The sequence below is a fragment of the Festucalex cinctus genome, chromosome 9 (genome assembly GCF_051991245.1).
Source record: "Festucalex cinctus isolate MCC-2025b chromosome 9, RoL_Fcin_1.0, whole genome shotgun sequence".
NCBI lineage: Eukaryota > Metazoa > Chordata > Actinopteri > Syngnathiformes > Syngnathidae > Festucalex > Festucalex cinctus.
The window spans coordinates 17,930,600-17,948,225 of record NC_135419.1 but is presented as its reverse complement, the minus strand read 5'-3'; the positions used below and the strand labels follow the sequence as shown (position 1 = coordinate 17,948,225).

The following is a 17,626-nucleotide window of genomic DNA, read 5'->3' as shown; positions in this document are numbered from 1 at the left end:
ACCTAGCGGCCAGTTAGCTTCTTTACTTTTCTTTCAATTTACACTCAATTTGAGGATTTAGTTATTTGAACACTTTTGTTTGGTACAAAAGTTAAAGGTCTTTGTTTATCTTATTTTGGTAGCGTTTTTTTTTCTTCTTCTTTTTAAGAACTGCCACCAGTTTTGCCCTCTTATCCACATTTTGTGTTGTGAACTTGTTAAACTAACAAGCTGCTAGCTGTCAGCTTCAGTCTCCATTACTGGCCACTTGAGGATTGTTATTTTTAGAATAAATTAAACGTGTCCCTCACTGTGTGAGTGTGTTTGCGTGCCCACTTTAGTGCGAGTGAAATGGCTCCTATCCACAAGTCACACTCCCTCCCTACCTCCCTTCCCCTTTTCGGGAGCAAGCCCGCCTCCCAACCTCCCACACACACCGGCCGATGGCTGCCATGCCAGCCCCGCCTCCGGCTCTCCTTTCTCGGGCGGCTTGGTGGCTTCAGTCGGCGCGGCTCGTGATGGAGCTCCATCCCGCAGCAGGTCTGCACGCAAACCAGCGGACCCCGCTTGATCTGCCCTAAAAGCGGCCCCTCCGCCACAAGGACTTCTTTCATTCATCTTTCAACTTCTGCCTTTTTATCCTCCCTCTCCATGTTTTAATGTTTATGCGAGGTGGCACTGCGCGTCATTGGTTTTACTACATAAGTCAACACTTCCCGGTTGTTTGGAGACATTTTGTTTATCTGTCGCGAGGATAATAAGCGCTTTTGTAATCAGCTTTTTTGGGGGGGAGTAAAAAGAGCTTCGTGCCGCTTTTTGGGCCGCTGGTAGGTTCATTCTGAGTCGGTTATGTGGCCCCTTTGGCCCCGCCGACGTGCTTGTCGGAGGTGAGGGGACGTCACGTCGTGCAGCTGCCAGGTGAGGTGAGCTTATCATGGGCTGAGGTTTATTATTATTATTATTATTATTATTATTACCCGAAGGAGGGGCACTCTCAATTTTAATCGTTTGACTAACTATTTTTGAAGAAACAGTGCGGTTGCTTGCTAGCTAGCCTTGATAGCTCGCTCGATGCAAGTTTTACATTTTATTTTTTTAAATAAACACTGGAGTTTAGTTGTAAGTCGTCCACCAGTTATTAAACTTTTTTTTTTTAATGACAGCCGTAACTTTTTACGGTTTCGCGATTAAGTGGCCGTGTGTAATTGTCGGTTTTGCGGTTTACCGTACCGTCTAGCCTGATATCAGCATCCTTTTTTAAACGTGCTTTTTGGGGAGTCGTATTTGTTTATCGTGGTGGCTTCAACTCTTTGACGCACGCGTTCACGATCAGGGTTTAGTACTGGCTTTTAGTTACAGTCTCGCTTTCCTTCGGGAGGTATTTCTTTTTCCACAGTCTGACTGCCCCCGCGGCCGTTCAGCGACTCTCTCTTTCCCCCCCCATCCCCTCTTCGGACAATGTGGCTGTCTCGCTTGGCTCTGCTGCTCCTTCTCCGGCTGTCGGTCGCGCTGGTCAAGGGCATTAACACTTGCGCCTTCATCAACCTGGACGAGCAGAAGTCGCGGCGCATCGAGGCGGTGCGCGGGCAGATTCTCAGCAAGCTGCGCATCCAGAGTCCGCCGGACGACGACGACGAGGCGGTGGCGGCGGCCGGCGGTGCGGTGCCCGCGGAGGTCATGTTGCTGTACAACAGCACTCGGGAGCTGCTGAAGGAGCGAGCGCATCTGGCCGACTCGACGTGCGAGCGGGAGAGCAGCGAGGAGGATTACTACGCCAAAGAAGTGCAGAGGATTGACATGCTGCCCCAGCGCACGCAAACCAGTGAGTCTGTTGCTTCTATTTTGTGTTTGTGTTTGTGTCTGCTGTCCGGACAGTTATAAATGTTCTTCCACTGCATGGCAGAAGGTCCAGTTAATATTTGCATCCATCCATCTGTTGCCGTTCAGGAGACTGCAATTATTGTGATGGTTACGTCACGGTGACCAAACCTAAAAAAAACATGATCCGTGACGTTCAATGGACACTTTGACGTCATTTTCACTCGACAGCAGGGGGCGGTGCTGCATAAAATGCCTTGGAAGCTTGAAAATTCTGCATAATTATTAACTTCACAAAGACATTAATCACAGTTCTGTATTTAGACTGGTGGAGTCCCAGAATGTTTTTATTGCAAACATGTTTGACTTGACTTCCACTTTTACAAGAAAATTAGCAACCTACAGTAATTATCTAAATGAAAACAAAGCAATAACAAAGAATTTTGTTGAATCTGTGTGTGAAATTGTGACAGAACCCTGTGCACTTACAGACAAGTGTCTTAACATTTCGATGACAAGCTTTTGCCAAAAGACCCCCAAGTTCAGGTGCTCACCCTTGCATTGTTAACTATTGGGCCGATGCCAAGTACACTACAGCTTTTGTTGCCACGGCGACTAATGAGTGGCTATGTGTTGAGCTCTGAGACTTTAATGACAGCATCGGTGATCTTTTTACCCGTGGAAGCAGTACTTCATCACCAAGCTGCCAATTTACTAGTAGTCAGTGAATTTGTGGATCCAACTATTTGTATACTGTACAAGCAATTTATTTTATATACTATTGATTCATTTTAATTTGCCAATTGTTGCCTTAGCAAGTTGTTAGCAAGTGTAGCAGTGGCAACACATGCAGCCAGAGTATACAATACTCAGGGGCAAATATATTCTTTATCCTCTGCATAAAATGACAATTATTGTTCTTTCGAAATGACATTTCCATAGGGAAAAGACCACATTTGTATCCCATTGTATATCTCCTGAATATTACATGACACAAGTAGATGTAAATACAATATAAATGTCACAGATGTCAAAACCAAACCTCTCAGGGGACTTGGTAGACAGATAAGATATACATCTTCCAATGTATAATTACACAACATATCATTTCATTCTATATATGGCTAAAAGCAGACAAAAAGAGTGTAACATTCCCTGTATAGAAGTGAAAGGGGGATTTGCGGTGCTTGTATTTCGCCTGTTTGTGTACCCTAGCCCTTGACTTGTGCCATCAAGGTTGAAAAGTCACCGAGTGTGCGTCTGGTTTCTCCAGACATCACGTCAATGGTGGACGTGCGACTGTGATGCCGCCAAATAAATGTTCGGCTGTTGAATGAAAGAAACACACACGCTGGCATCGGCGGAATACGCCGCTTACGTAACCTCCGCAATCCGGCCAGTGTGTGACAAGTTCGGCCAAAGCCGCACAAGGCATTCGTCTTGCTCGCCAAACCTTCCATTTGCTTTTTCATCGCCACTCATTATGTTGACGTGAACAACAGCTCCGACACGCTGCGTGAGCGATCGGGTGGGCGTTAAACGTTGTCTTTGTGTCTCCCCCAAAACCGCAGACGCGGTGCAGCCGCTGCCGCTGGACCCGCATTACCGAAGCGTCCTGTTCGACGTGAGTGGCGTGGACCTGAGCAACAGCACGCTGGTCAAGGCCGAGTTCAGGATCTTCCGAGCGCCCAACCCGCAGGCCCGGGCCTCCGAGCAGAGGGTGGAGATCTATCAGGTTGGACTGTTTTTTTGTTGTTGTTTTTTTTGGTTTTTTTTTGCACATGCACCATCAAGGAAACAAACTACTTTTATACTGCGTTGTTTATTTGGTCTAAAAGTAGATGTGAATATGTCAACAAGCTGCTGTGTGAAATGTGTTTTCTGGCTGCGGGCAAATATTTCGCACCTCTCACAGAATTCCCAGGGAAGGGAGTCACCTTCATTTGTATGACTTCTGTTTTTTTCTTTTTTCTTTTTTTTATGAGCATGGAAGGTTAGCATGTGTTATTTCGGTCCAATTGAGTAAATGAGGCCCCTTTGCCGCAGTGGAAATGAGCAGCCGGCCCATGCCAAGGACAAACACTTACGTTAGTTACGCAAGGAATCCAGAAGCTGCACCGACCGACATTTAATGGCTTCTCCCTTAACCCTTCAAAAAAGTCTGGTGGAAATCCGTCAGTCACGTCGTTTTCCTATACATTTCTAACAGGCCTATCAAATCCCACAATTCATCGGAATAAAACTGTTACCGGTTCAAACTGACAACGTCAACATTTATTTTTATTTTTTTTACTGTAACAGTAATTTTAGTATTTGAATTAATTTCTTGTCATACATGTTTAAATACCCCGCCTACTGCCCGTAGCCAGCTGGGATAGGCTCCAGCACCCCCTCAATGCACACGCAATCCACCTACCTGGTTAGAAGATGAATGGATGGAAGGACTTATTTCACGTCGCAGGGTTAATAAATTATCGTCATTTAAATTGAATAATTCCACCGTAAATGTAAACTAAATCTGCACAGTGCACACTGAGGTAAAAAGTACAAAAGTGTTCAAAAGTTTGGGGGTCACATCAAGTGTGACAATGTCCGTGTGCCCCCTTGACAATTACATTCATCAGAAATAAAGTCCAAAATATTATTGCATTAAAACTAGGGGTGTCAGGTGATCAAAAATGTATTTGTTGTTAACTCACGATTAATCGCAAATTTAATTTCTGTTCTAAATGTACAATAAAATATTTTTTTTTCTAAGTTTCATAATCTTGTTTTCATAAAAGTGGAAAAATGTTAAACTAATAGAAATATGTCTGCATCTTTTAGTCATTGATACAGTAATTTCATAATAATTCATCAAATTGGGTTAAAATTAAAAAGATGTACTGCACCGTTGAAAAAACAAAACAAAAAAACTAAAAAAAAAACGTGATATTAGTTTGTGTTGAGGTCATTTTTCTGCCACTAGATGACATAATTGCGTTTGTAAGACGCTGGTGACAGCTCAGTGCATTTTTCTTTTCATTTTTCTTTTTCTTTTTAAATTAAGCTAAAGATGAGCTATCTCATCTTTAACATGAAGTAACTTGTGTGAAATTTTGCACATTTTGAAAGTTGTAAAATACAATTTGCCCCCAGTCTCCACAAATGTATGCATTATTATTAAATTTATTACTGCTAAATTTTCACGTGGACATGTCTGCTGCATTGAAGGTAGAATTCACGCAGTTCAGGCTTTCCAAGAAAGAGGCGGTCATTAATCGCGTGTTAAAAAAAAACCCCAGTAGCGTTAAAGGAACTTTAAATTAACTCAAAATTAACGCACTAATTTTGACACCCATAGTTAAAACGATGCTTTTCTTTAAAAGAAAATATAGGATATAGCCTCCTAGTTGCAAAACAAGCAAACATGTGGCAGATAACGACCAATTTTTTGCTTGAATCTGTTTCTTGCCATTAAACATAATAAAGAGAATAACACGATATATATTTCACCACAAAACAGTTTTGAACGTCTGCTAGCTTAATGCTAACATACAATGCAAAACCCCATAGACAGGCTAATAAAATTAGCATCAATGTTGCTATAGTTATAAGCCTTTTTGCGAGTCAGTTGTGAAACTCTTCTTCTTCTTCTTCTGTATGTCTGCATTCAACACACGACAGCTGCTGAAGCAGGACGAGGACAGCACGTCCACGCAGCGCTACATCGACTCTCGAACCGTGCAGCCGCGGGCGCGGGGAGCCTGGCTGTCAGTGGACGTCACCGAAACTGTCAAGGACTGGCTGTCGGAGCCAGGTGGGCCTCACGTCACGTCATATCGCAACGCGCTCGTGCTGTTCTTCTCACGTGTGTCCGTTTCCTGCCGGCAGAAAGCAATCTGGGCTTGAAGCTGGGCGTCCACTGCCCCTGCTGCACCTTCGTCCCCGCCACCAACAACATTGTTCCCAACAAGAGTGAGGAACTGGAGGCTCTCTTTGCAGGTTCGCTGCTGTTTTTATACACTCAAAAACGGCCTCTATCAAGATAATCATGCAGTTGGGATTGATATGGGCAGGTGTTAATTTAGTGAGTGTCAATCCAAGCTTCTAAATTTAGAAAGCGGTCGTTAAAGGGGAAGTCAACCCCCCAAAAATTTCTTGACAAATAATGTGTTCTACGCAGTCACACTCATCCAAATAAATGCGGTATTCTGGTTAATATTGCCTTAAGCAGCAAAATCCATCAGTTTTAATCAATATCAGAAGGCGGCCATTTTGCCACTTGTTAAGCGAAAATGACATCACAGTTGCTCAGACTTCAGCTAACAACCAATCACAGCTCCGCTTCAGAAAACATGTGAGCTGTGATTGGTTGTTGCCTGATGAGCAACTGTGATGTCATCTTCAGTTGTCAGCAAGTGGCAAAATGGCCGCCCCCTCAGATGGACAAAACCGGCTGGATTTTGCTGCATAACTCATATGCCACAAAATTAATATTAATCAGAATCTTATGTTTAGACCAAGGTTATTTTAGTTAACTAAAACTAAGGAAAAAAATAAAACTAAAATTCAAAAGAGAATTTCATTAACAAAATAAAATAAAAACGAAACTGCTTTTGAAAAAACGAAAACTGAAACTACATTTTATGTTAACAAAACTAACTATAAAACTAACTTGATAGCAAAAATGTCGTTTGTTTCAGTCTTTGGGAATTAATTTAATGCATGAGCCTTTGGGGATGATTTTAAATGTGATATTTTAAGTCGATTTATTTTGATATTAACCGCCGGAATAAGGACGTTTGAAAGTGTGTCACACAGAAGTAACGTCATCTAGCAGCAGCCAATAGAAAAGCACATTCAGATGACGTCACTCGCCTGGTGGTTTTTGAATATTGTGCACAAGTAATACAAATTTACACAAAAAAAAAAACTTATACTGGAACTAACTAAAACTAATGCTAAACATTTATTAAAAAACTAAAACTGATCAAAACTAACAGAACCACCCTGAAAACTAATTAAAACTAACTAAAAAAAAAACAAAAACAAAACTCAAAACAAAATCAAAACTAACTAAAATGAAAAATTCCAAAACTATAACAACTCTGGTTTAGACTGAGGTCACATATAACATATTGTTGTCAAGAAATGTTTAACGTTGACTTCCTCTTTAAGTGATGCTATATGAAGAACAAAACAGAAGGTTTCAAAAATCAGGTGAGAGTGTTAACGCAGCAAAAAAAAATGCGCGTGTCACCAAATGATGAATGATTCAGTTTGGCGTCACACCACCCTGCTAAATAGTGGCCGCACTGTTCACCCACACACACTGCCCTGCTATTGCTCAACACGCGCGTGCTCGCCGTAAATGAGGCCCCAAATGGCTGCCCTTTACTCCCAATTTAAATTTACACACGGCTCAGTGGTTTTTTTTCCCCCCCTCTCTTTATGTCAACACAAACAAAAAAATATCAATGTTTGACTCTGCTGTAAGACAAGCGAGGGTCTTGTTTTTAGCCCCCTACCCAACGGCTACAAACGCATTAACCATTTGAAATAGGTCGTGGCGTGACGTGGCACGCTAGCATGCTAACACCTACTAATTATCCAAATGACAAGATGGCGAGGGTGTTGTCAGTCATTAAGGAAAACATCAGAGATGCGCCTGGACGTGTTTGAAGACATGAAATAGTTCCTGGGGGAGAAAGTTGTCAACTCATCAAGTTTAACACAGGGACTTTGTTAGGAGCAAAAAAAAAAAAAAGTGTTTAGACTCGGGATAGACCGATTATCGGCGCCAATATTCAGCATTTTGACATCAGCATCTTCCATTTTGAAGAATCATACGGCCAATAATAGATCAATCTGAGAAAGTGTTCACTTCAAGGTAACTAATTTTCAATTTTCAGAGATGCTGCTGACCCTGGGCACCTTCTGTTTTTGTTTGAAATTATTAAAACTAAGGAAAACTTTATTTATTGTAGAAAACAATAGGGAGCTATTTAACTAAGTTTATATATATATATATATATATATATATATATATATATATATATATATACTTTTGAGGACATGCTGGGACATCCCTGAACATTTTGTTAGATTTTTTTAGAAGTTTTCTAATGACTAAGATTTTACTTTTTTTTAAAAGTCCAATATTTTGCAAATCCTAAAAGTTGTTCAATAAACATATGCTTATATTGTTATGTCTGGGGTCACGCAAGGGTTAAATTTGAGTCATGACCTGTTAAGTTGGGTTCACGACCGTGAGGTCAAGTGTTTGTTATGTACTGATGTAACAAGTGTCTGTTTTGAACTAATGTAACCATCATCTAGTTTCAACTGGAAAAACGCTATGTGATGTTTCAACTGGTTTTATGCTATGTGATGTCATGAGCTTTATGATGTCAGTCTTTAATCCTTTACTTAGTCACAACCAATCAGATTGATTCACTGTCTGTAGTAGCATTCTGAGAAGTGTTTGTGTTTGTTGGATTATTACCACTGTTCCTCTGTGCAACTCTCTTTGTTATTTGTCTAGTCAAATTTGTTCCACGCCTTTCGATGTGAATAAATAGTTAAGATCTTATTTGTGTCTGCGCCTTGGGAACCAACCTTCTGCACATAACATATAAATGAAAAAAAAAAAAAAAAACTGGAATATGTATTTTTTCAAATTTTGATGCCAATATGTTCCCTTTTGGTGAAAATGTCAGCTCCAAATATCGGTTATGACTACTACTAGTAGTCAGTATTGGTATCGTCCCTGGAAGAAAAAAACATATCGGTCTATCTCTAGTTTAGACGTTGGCAGTAAAAATGGCCGTCACTCTGAAGATGAAAATGCAGTGCACTTACAATTGCTGTAATAATGATCAATCTGTCAACTGTTTTTGATAATTGATAAATCATATGAAATAATTAAACCCAGAACATTATTTCAAATTGACAGTACAGAAAATGCACAAATATATATACATTACAATTTAGTTATTGGTTTTGTCCATAAAATGTCATAAAAGAATGTCGATATTATTTTTCCCCCAAAGTAAAAGATGATGCTTCTAAATGTCAGACTTTTTTTCATGGAGGACTACAGAAATGTGAAAATATTTTCTGTTGAGATGCAGAAATTCCAAAGTCATGGACAATTTTCCATGAATCAAATACGTTAAACGATGAAAAATATGCAAGCATGACACACACAAAAGTGTCTTCTTTTTTTTTCTTGTAGGCGTGGACGACGAGCAGCTTCGCCAACTGAAGAAGCAGAGCCAGATGAAAGGTCAGGCGGATTTCAGCAGCAAGACGCCTCACCTCATCCTCACGCTGCTGCCCAGCGACCGAGTGGACAACCCGGCCAAGAGGAACCGCAAGAAGAGGGCGGCGGCCACCGACGCTGCCACCTGCTCGCGGTAGGCAATCTTCAAACGGCCGCAAAATGTCTTTTCTTGTTGCGATCAAACCTGCAAAAACATCAACGTGTCTGGCTGACCACAAACTTTTTGAACAGATCTTTACATCCTGTGGAAATGGACCCCCCCCAAAAAAAGCAATTTTGGAGACGATTGTGTGAAAAATGTTTAGACTGCCGCGCGTTTGATTTAGTCTCGCTCGCCCTGGCGTTGTCATTACCGTTTTGCTTTTGTCGTTTTTTTTTCCCATGACCCGACTCGAAAACGCCCGCGTTATATAGCGGTTCCGAGTCGGGCTGCTGCCTGCGCTCCCTCTACATCGACTTCCGGCGTGACCTCAACTGGAAGTGGATCCACGAGCCCAAAGGTTACAAGGCCAACTTCTGCGCCGGCAACTGTCCTTACCTCTGGAGCGCCAACAACCACTACAACATGGTGAGTGGGCTTCCACTTTTTTTATTCGCATTTTGCTGTCACGCTCTGATGTTGTTCAGATAAGTTGGTTACCGTGCAATACAATTTGTGTATTTATTAAAACCCAATTTAAATATGCATTATTTATTTATTACGATTTATTCAACAGGGGGAAAATAATTATGTTTTTGGGAAAATATTGTTAAAAAAATATTTTTTAAATATAAAATCGTGTACAAATAAAGGCCTCTTCTCTGATTAAAAACAAAAGAATATAAGTAATTAAAATAAAATTATACAGCTATTATTTGGTAAATTATTATAAAAAAAACAAACGTGTCAATAAAAGATTCCTCTCAGATTGGAAATAAAAGCCTCTTTTCTCTGATAGAAAAAAAATATTAAAATTAAAAATACTGTATTATAGTTATTATTCAAAACACTACATTTTAAAGCAAAAAATAAATAAATATTTGCATTTTTAGTAGTTTATGTAAGTATATTATTGATAAATATATTTATTTTTATAAATAAAAGCCTTTCTTGGAATAAAAACAAGACATATATTATTGTATAAATAAATTCTTAAATTTTTTTTGTACAAATAAAAGCTTATTTTACCAGAATTGGGCATTTAAATTAGTGTTGTTCCGATACCGATACTGCATTAAAACAGTGGTATCGGTATCGGTGACTACTCACAAGTAACATGCCGATACCATTAATTCCAACGCTAATATAGGATTTAGGATGCAGCATCTTGTGTCTTGCTGGTGCACGACATTCACTGATGTGTGGGATGTTCACTGCATGCCGATCTAAGATATCCTATTGGCTCTTGAATGGTCTGAACCAATGGCAGGACAGCTTTTTCATGTTGAGGAAAAAAAAAACCTTAAGTATCGGTATGGTATCGGTATCGGCCGATACTGCAAAGCTGGGTATCGGTATCGGTATCGGGAGCCATAAAATGGTATCGGAACAACAATAATTTAAATATTAAAGGAAAAAAAATAATAAAAAATAAAAATAATTTAAATATTAAAATAATAATAATATAAATAATATAATAATAATATAAAAATAATAAATTAAAATATTCTCTTGGATATTTCAGAATGTGTAAAATATTATTAGTAAATATGATTTTAAAAATGTTTTTGGTACTACAGTGTACATTTATTTTGTTAAATATTATTAATAAATTAAGATTTTAAATAGAAAACAAAATGGATATATTTTTTTTAAATATGTACTTTATTTAAATATGTAACTAAATCTAAACTACAAATAAACAAATTCTTGATTATATAGGTAAATAACTAAAACTTCAAACAAATTTGTAAGCTTTTGTTTTTCATTATTGGCTTCAAATTGTCTGTTGAAAATCAACCTGTAGTGTCTGCTTGCTGCGTGTGCATGCGTCAAACGGACAGAAATTAGCTCGACGCATACTTTTTGCGGCTGCTGGTTGACCTCAGCCTCGTACAGTAAACGGTCTGTCACCTCGTATGGCCTCCATAAACATAAAAAATAAAATAAACACACGACACCACAAACAACTTGCACAGCTCGTTCTATACTTGACTATATATGAATGTTGAAAACTGCTGAAAGGCCATCCGCGTTTGTTTGTTTGTCAGATCCTGCCGCTGTACAACAAGCTGAACCCCGAAGCGTCGGCGTCGCCCTGCTGCGTCCCCCAGGACCTGGAGCCCCTCACCATCATGTACTTCATCGGACGCAGCCCCCGAGTGGAGCAGCTCTCCAACATGGTGGTCAAGTCCTGCAAGTGTCGCTAGAAAAAAACAAAACAACTTTTGAGACTGTAAATATAAGTTCACATCCATGCAGTGCATACGGAAAGTATTCACAGCAATTTTTTCCTCTGAAAACTCCACAAGTACGCTGTGAATACTTTCCACATGCACTTTTATATACAATAAACATGCTGTACACAAAAAAACTCTACAGTATGTCAACGTGCGACTCTTAAAGGACTGTGTTCCTTGTGACTGTAGAAGACAAGAGCACGAGAAAGAAAGAGAGGAGCCGTGTCCAAGTGGGCGAGCGAGGCGATGCGAGGCCGTGCCAGCTCACTGCGGTCCAGGGCCCGAAATGTGCCCCGGCGTAAACAGGATGCGCGAACGCTTTTTCACAAAAAAAAAAAAAAAAAAGAGAAAAAAAGGCATCCATTTAAAACGCCGTCTCCTTCTCCTCCTCCTCCTCCTGCTTCTGGGATTTGTGGTGGGAGGAGAGAGCGAGAAACTTGTGAGAAGCCAGACGTGGGACAGACGGACGGACGGGGGCGGAATTTGTCTGGAAGGTGGCGGTTTGCATTTCCGAGCGGCTTTTTTGGCATCTGGCAGCCGAAACGACGCTGACGTGCTTTTCTTTTCTTTTCCTCCCGCGTTCATTATCTCGCTGATGGTCTTTCTGTTGCCTCGTGTCTGTCACGCACACACTCACACAAACTATTCTGTACTCGTTGACCACACTTGAAATTGTGCAAATAAAATAAATAAAAAAACAGAGGAAAAACTTTTAAATATAGACTCTGGTATGCGGGTGGTTTTGCGCTTGTGAGGTCATGCGTGATTGTGTTGCGAATATGGCTGCTGTTCCGCCGTCCAGTCATGAAAGTATGAAGACAAGTCAGCAGCGGTCAAGAGCGTTTAGTGAAGTTATGCAACTGGAAAAACGCGTTAAAATCGACACATCCGCTTTGTGAAAGCACGTCTAAAAATGTCTCCTCAAAATTACATAAGAAGCACTGATGTAATTTAAATATATCCTAAGCCTAATGAAATATTTCTCATATTTGTTAAACAGAAGCCCAGGAATTGCTTTTGTTTATTTTCTCCAAAGTTTATTTTCTGCATTTTTAGTTCCTATACTGTAGTACAGATGATAGCTTGCTTGCTTACTCAGGCACAATAGTCAACCATATTTGTCTATAATATATTGATTGGATTGAACAGAAGCATTGCATGCACTTGAAGAAAAAAAACTGACAATTTTTTTGGGAGCTTTGTTTTTTGCGTATTTATTTTTCGTTTTTTTTTATAATTATTATTATTATTATTTACCTTTTTATTTTTCCCCTGAGGTTATTTTTTCCTGATGTTCCTTCCCCCATTTTTCTTAATCTTTTTTTTCCCCTGTTTTTGGATACTGTATATATTTTCTTAAATGACAATTAAAAAAAAATAAAATAAAAAATGGGTAAAAATATTCAATAGAACAGAAAATTTTAAAATATACATTTAAAAAAACAAACAGAAAAACAGGGTAAAAATATTTTAAAAAAAACAGAAGATTTTAAAATGTTTACTTGTTTTTTTAATTATTATTATTTTTACCTTATTTTTTTATTTTTATTTTTCCCTAACGTTTTTTTTCCCTGTTTTTCTTAATCTTTTTCCCCCCGTTTTTGGAATTATTATTTTTTTTATGACAATTAAAAAACAAAAAAAGAAATCAGAAAAACCTGGTAAAAATATTCAACAGAACAGAAAATTTTAAAATTTACACACAAAAAAATCTTTGTGTGACCATGTAAGGCGTTTCTTTTTTAAAACAATGTGTCATAAGTTAAGACAACCATTTATAGTCAAGCTTAAAAAAAACAAACAAACAAAAAACGACCTTGTAAAGTAAGGTGTCCAGTAATTTTATTTTCCCGTTTTCTGGCTGACAGAAGGTTTCTTGCTCATGTAGCCCCTTCAGACCCGCATTTCTTTCTGCTGGGCAAAATATTTTTTTTGTTTTTTTGTTTTTTTTGCTGGTTTGGACTATTTTCCTACGTAAAAACAACATGGATTTTTTTTGTGGGGGTTATCTCATGTTTTTAGTAGCTATAGTGGATAATAATATTAACGTGTTGTAAACTTACCAAGCTCATATGCAAATTTTTTACCATGAACATCATGCAAATCAATACATGCAAATATGTCATGTCCACTGCAACCATCTATGGGTCTGAAGGGGTTAAAAACAAAACAAGTCACTTGAATGAAGCAATTAATGGAGTGATTGTTTATGGAAGATGCAGATGTGCAATTCTAAAATAAAACAAATGACTGTTGGGGCACCCAATCCCTTCTTGCTTGGGGCCCCTTGTAGTGAGCTCGCCCCTCCCTTCCTCCCCTCCCGGCCAACCTCAGCCCTCCTCCCTGAGTAAACTGGGCCCCGGCATGTGTTTGTCTTTTGCACTTAACTACCTCTTGCTATATCCAACCTGTACTTATCCCACTGCGGAGAGCCGTGCTACTTGGCCTTTTGGGACGGAAGACGGACGCGGGAGGGAGGGACGGACATGGGCCCTGGACGTGGACGGTGGGGTGGGGAAGGGGGCTGGAGTCTTTCCCAGCTAGCTTTAAACCCTACTTTGAAACCCTAACTTGACCTAAATTTGAAACTCCAACCCTAGTGTGAAAACCAATTTGAAACCTTACTTTGAAAGTGTAACTATACTTCGAAACTTTGAAACTCGGACCCTACGTAGAGACACCAATTTAAAATCCTTTCCCTAAACCTTAAACAATTCCCAAGACGTAAATTGGCGCACAGCTCGTCGTCTACGCTTCTCTTTCTAGGCACATTGAAAACATGCTGAATGAGGTTCGTCGAAGGTGCTGAAGTCTTGCAGGGGGGAAAAGCACGATGGCAACATGCAAACTATACGAAGCCCCTAAGGCGACATGGTAAACAAAAAACTTTGCGTTCTCTCGCAAAAACGTTTGCGTTCTGCAGAGCACGCTTTTTTTTTTTAAACGAGTCAATGTACTTCCGGGTCATCTTTCGTGTGACCAAAAGCGATGAGGCGACGAGGATGGACCGTGTATTTTCTTTCCCACTGCTTTGTTTACAGTCACGCTCCATCCTCGTCACTTTTGGTCACATGGAAGATGACCCGGAAGTGCTTACGGAACAACTTTGCGTTCCCTCGCAAAGATTGCGTAACGCAAAGTGTTTTGCGAGGGAACACAAAGTTGTTTTGTTTTTGTTTTGTTTTTTTGCCATGTCACCTTAGGGTTCCGTAAAACTACGCAGAGGAAGCCCGAAACTGTGATTTGAATCTTGAACCTCAGAACTGTAAAGGCAGACATGCTAACCACTAGTCCCAACGTGCTTCCTGCCCCCCCCCCAAAAAAAAAATGTAAAAAAGATATCAAAGCGGCAACATCACGGGAGGATGAGGAGGCGCATTTCGTGGCCTCAGCATTATTGCAGGCTGCAGTCAGAGCAGGCGAGTCGGCCGGCCAAAGCCACACAAAGTTCCCTTTTTAAACACATGAGGGCGTGCTGGCGCACAGCTTCAAGGCGGCGCTTTAGTGCAGCTCGTAAAATCAGGAACAAAAAAAAAAGGCGTATTTATGCCGTAAAACACCAAAGTAGGAGTTAGTATTTAGTCCTGGCAAGCTGGCTGGCGTTTAGTTTTATAGTCGACACGCACAACAAAACACGACAGCGACAATGAGAACGCTAAAACATTCATCAAGTGTCAGCCCCAGCTGACTTCGTCCAGCCGCTGTCAGCGAATGATGAAATGTGCGTTTGGGCTCGGACGTCAGCGTCACCGGCTTCCTCCTCCTCGCCCTCCTCCTCTCCTGTCTTGTGTGTCTTGCGTGTTCCAGGATGTGAGTTCAGCGAGACCGCAGCGGCGGCGGAGGTCACCGAGGACTCGCCGAGGTCAGCACGTCTGCAAACGCGTGTGCAGAGGCGCAGCTTGCCATTAAGGGCCAGCAGATTTGACACGAACAACATCCTTCACAATCCACATTGGGTTTTTATTTCTTAACAAAACAAAAGAAAAAAAACGTATAGTAAGACTGATGATTTTTTATTTTTTGTAAATGATCATGAGTAGTATAGTAAAGCTTTTACTAAAAAAACAAAAAACAAAAACCGACCATGTAGTAATGAGGTGTTTTTATTTTTTAAGCAACCATATATGGATAGTAGTATGTTTTTTTAATTTTATTTTATATTTTTCTTTTTCTTTTTTAAATATAGTAAAGCAATTTTAAAAAAGATGACCATGTATCGTTAGGCACCTTTTCCCTAGTAAGGCCTGTTTTTTTTCCCCGTTTTTTTTTCTCGCTTAAAAAAAAAAAGAAAAACCCTGATTCATATAGCTTCAATCAGCTTATCAACATGCCTGATAGCGATCTTGATCTTAAGTATCAATGTGGAGGTAGGCGGAAACATCTGAAACCTGCAGGACTCCGCACCCCGAGGACCGGAATTGGTGAACCCTGATGTATAGTAAGGCTTTTTTTTTTCTTTTTAAGCGACCATTTCAAGTCAAGTCGTATAGTAAAGTATTTTTAAAAAGATGACCATTTATCGTAAAACGTCTTAAAAGAACAAAACATACATATGTGTTTTTTTAAAGACCATTTATAGCAAGGTGGGTTTTTTTGTTTTTGTTTTTAGTAAGGCAATTTTTTAAAATTAATTTATGTATTTTTTAATGAGGTGTTTTTTTTTTTTTTTTTTTACGAGCGTGTATAGTAAGGCGTTTAAAAAAAATGACCATGTAAAGTAAGGCGTTTTTTTTTGTTTTTTTGTTTTTTTGTTTTTTTTTAAATGACCATGTATAGTAAGGCCTTTTTTTTAAACGACCATGTATAGTAAGGTGTTTTTTTTTTTTTAAACGACCATATATAGTAAGGCGTTTTTTTATTTATTTTTTTTATTTTTTAAACAACCATGTATACTAAGGCGTTTTTATTTTTTGTAAACGACCATGTATAGTAAGGCGTTTCTTTTGTGTGTGTTTTTTTTAAACAACCATGTATAGTAAGGCGTTTTTTAATTATTTTTTTTTAAACAACCATGTATAGTAAGGCGTTTTTTTTTAAACGACCATGTATGGTAAGGCTTTTTTTTATTTATTTTTTTTAACGACCATGTATAGTTAGCGTATTCTTTTTTTTTTTAACGACCATGTATAGTAAGCGTTTTTTTTTTGTTTTTTTTTAAACAACCATGTATAGTAAGGCTTTTTTTTTTTTTTTAAACGACCATATGTAGTAAGGCGCTTTTTTAATTTTTTTTTTTTTTTTTAAACGACCATGTATAGTAAGGCGTTTTTTTTTGTTTTTTTTTTTTAAACGACCATGTATAGTAAGGCTTTTTTTTTTTTTTTTTTAACGACCATATATAGTAAGGCGCTTTTTTTTTATTTTATTTATTTTTTTTAAACGACCATGTATAGTAAGGCTTTTTTTTCTTTTTTTTTTTTAACGACCATGTATAGTAAGCGTTTTTTTTTGTTTTTTTTTAAACGACCATGTATAGTAAGGCATTTTTTTTTTAAACGACCATGTATAGTAAGGCTTTTTTATTTATTTTTTTTAAACGACCATGTATAGTAAGGCGTTTTTTTTTTTTTAAACGACCATGTATAGTAAGGTGTTTTTTTTTTTGTTTTTTTTTTAAATGACCATATATAGTAAGGCTTTTTTTTTTAAACGACCATGTATAGTAAGGCTTTTTTTTTTTTTTTTTTTTAACGACCATGTATAGTAAGCGTTTTTTTTTGTTTTTTTTTTAAACGACCATGTATAGTAAGGCATTTTTTTTTTAAACGACCATGTATAGTAAGGCTTTTTTTTTTTTTTTTTTTTTAAACGACCATATATAGTAAGGCGCTTTTTTTTATTTTTTATTTTTTTTTTAAACGACCATGTATAGTAAGGCGTTTTTTTTTTTTTTTTTAAACGACCATGTATAGTAAGGCGTTTTTTTTTTTGTTTTTTTTTTAAATGACCATGTATAGTAACGCATGTTTTTTCTTTAAACGACCATGTATAGTTAGGCGTTTTTTACATTTATTTTTTAAACAACCATGTATAGTAAGGCGTTTTTTTTTTTTTTTTTTAAATGACCATGTATAGTAAGGCGTTTTTTTTTTTTTTTAAACAACCATGTATAGTAAGGCGTTTTTTTTTTGTTTTTTTTTTAAATGACCATGGATAGTAAGGCTTTTTTTTTTTTTTTTTAAA

At 38.4% G+C, this 17,626-nt stretch overlaps 1 protein-coding gene across 3 annotated transcripts; it reads left to right on the top strand.

Moving 5' to 3' along the window:
• The first annotated feature begins 389 nt into the window (after positions 1-389).
• Positions 390-12,126, top strand: tgfb5 (transforming growth factor, beta 5). 3 transcript variants are annotated; one of them, XM_077531848.1, is made up of 8 exons: positions 390-897; positions 1,376-1,801; positions 3,369-3,532; positions 5,464-5,596; positions 5,671-5,781; positions 9,017-9,197; positions 9,479-9,632; positions 11,255-12,126. In XM_077531848.1, the coding sequence occupies exons 2-8, from the start codon at positions 1,438-1,440 to the stop codon at positions 11,411-11,413; spliced, it is 1,266 nt and encodes a 421-aa protein (XP_077387974.1). In that variant the 5' UTR covers positions 390-897; positions 1,376-1,437; the 3' UTR covers positions 11,414-12,126. The 3 variants fall into 3 exon arrangements, with proteins under 3 accessions (XP_077387974.1, XP_077387973.1, XP_077387976.1); XM_077531850.1 differs by having other exon boundaries at positions 392-897; positions 1,498-1,801; XM_077531847.1 differs by having other exon boundaries at positions 391-1,801.
• Positions 12,127-17,626: the final 5,500 nt, after the last annotated feature.

What these genes read in the sequence shown, in the direction of transcription:
- tgfb5 (XM_077531848.1), top strand. Translation starts at nt 1,438, where the DNA reads ATGTGGCTGTCTCGCTTGGCTCTGCTGCTCCTTCTCCGGCTGTCGGTC. An exon ending in GCCCCAGCGCACGCAAACCA is followed by an intron (nt 1,802 to 3,368) that starts GTGAGTCTGTTG and finishes CCAAAACCGCAG; the next exon opens with ACGCGGTGCAGCCGCTGCCG. An exon ending in GGACTGGCTGTCGGAGCCAG is followed by an intron (nt 5,597 to 5,670) that starts GTGGGCCTCACG and finishes TCCTGCCGGCAG; the next exon opens with AAAGCAATCTGGGCTTGAAG.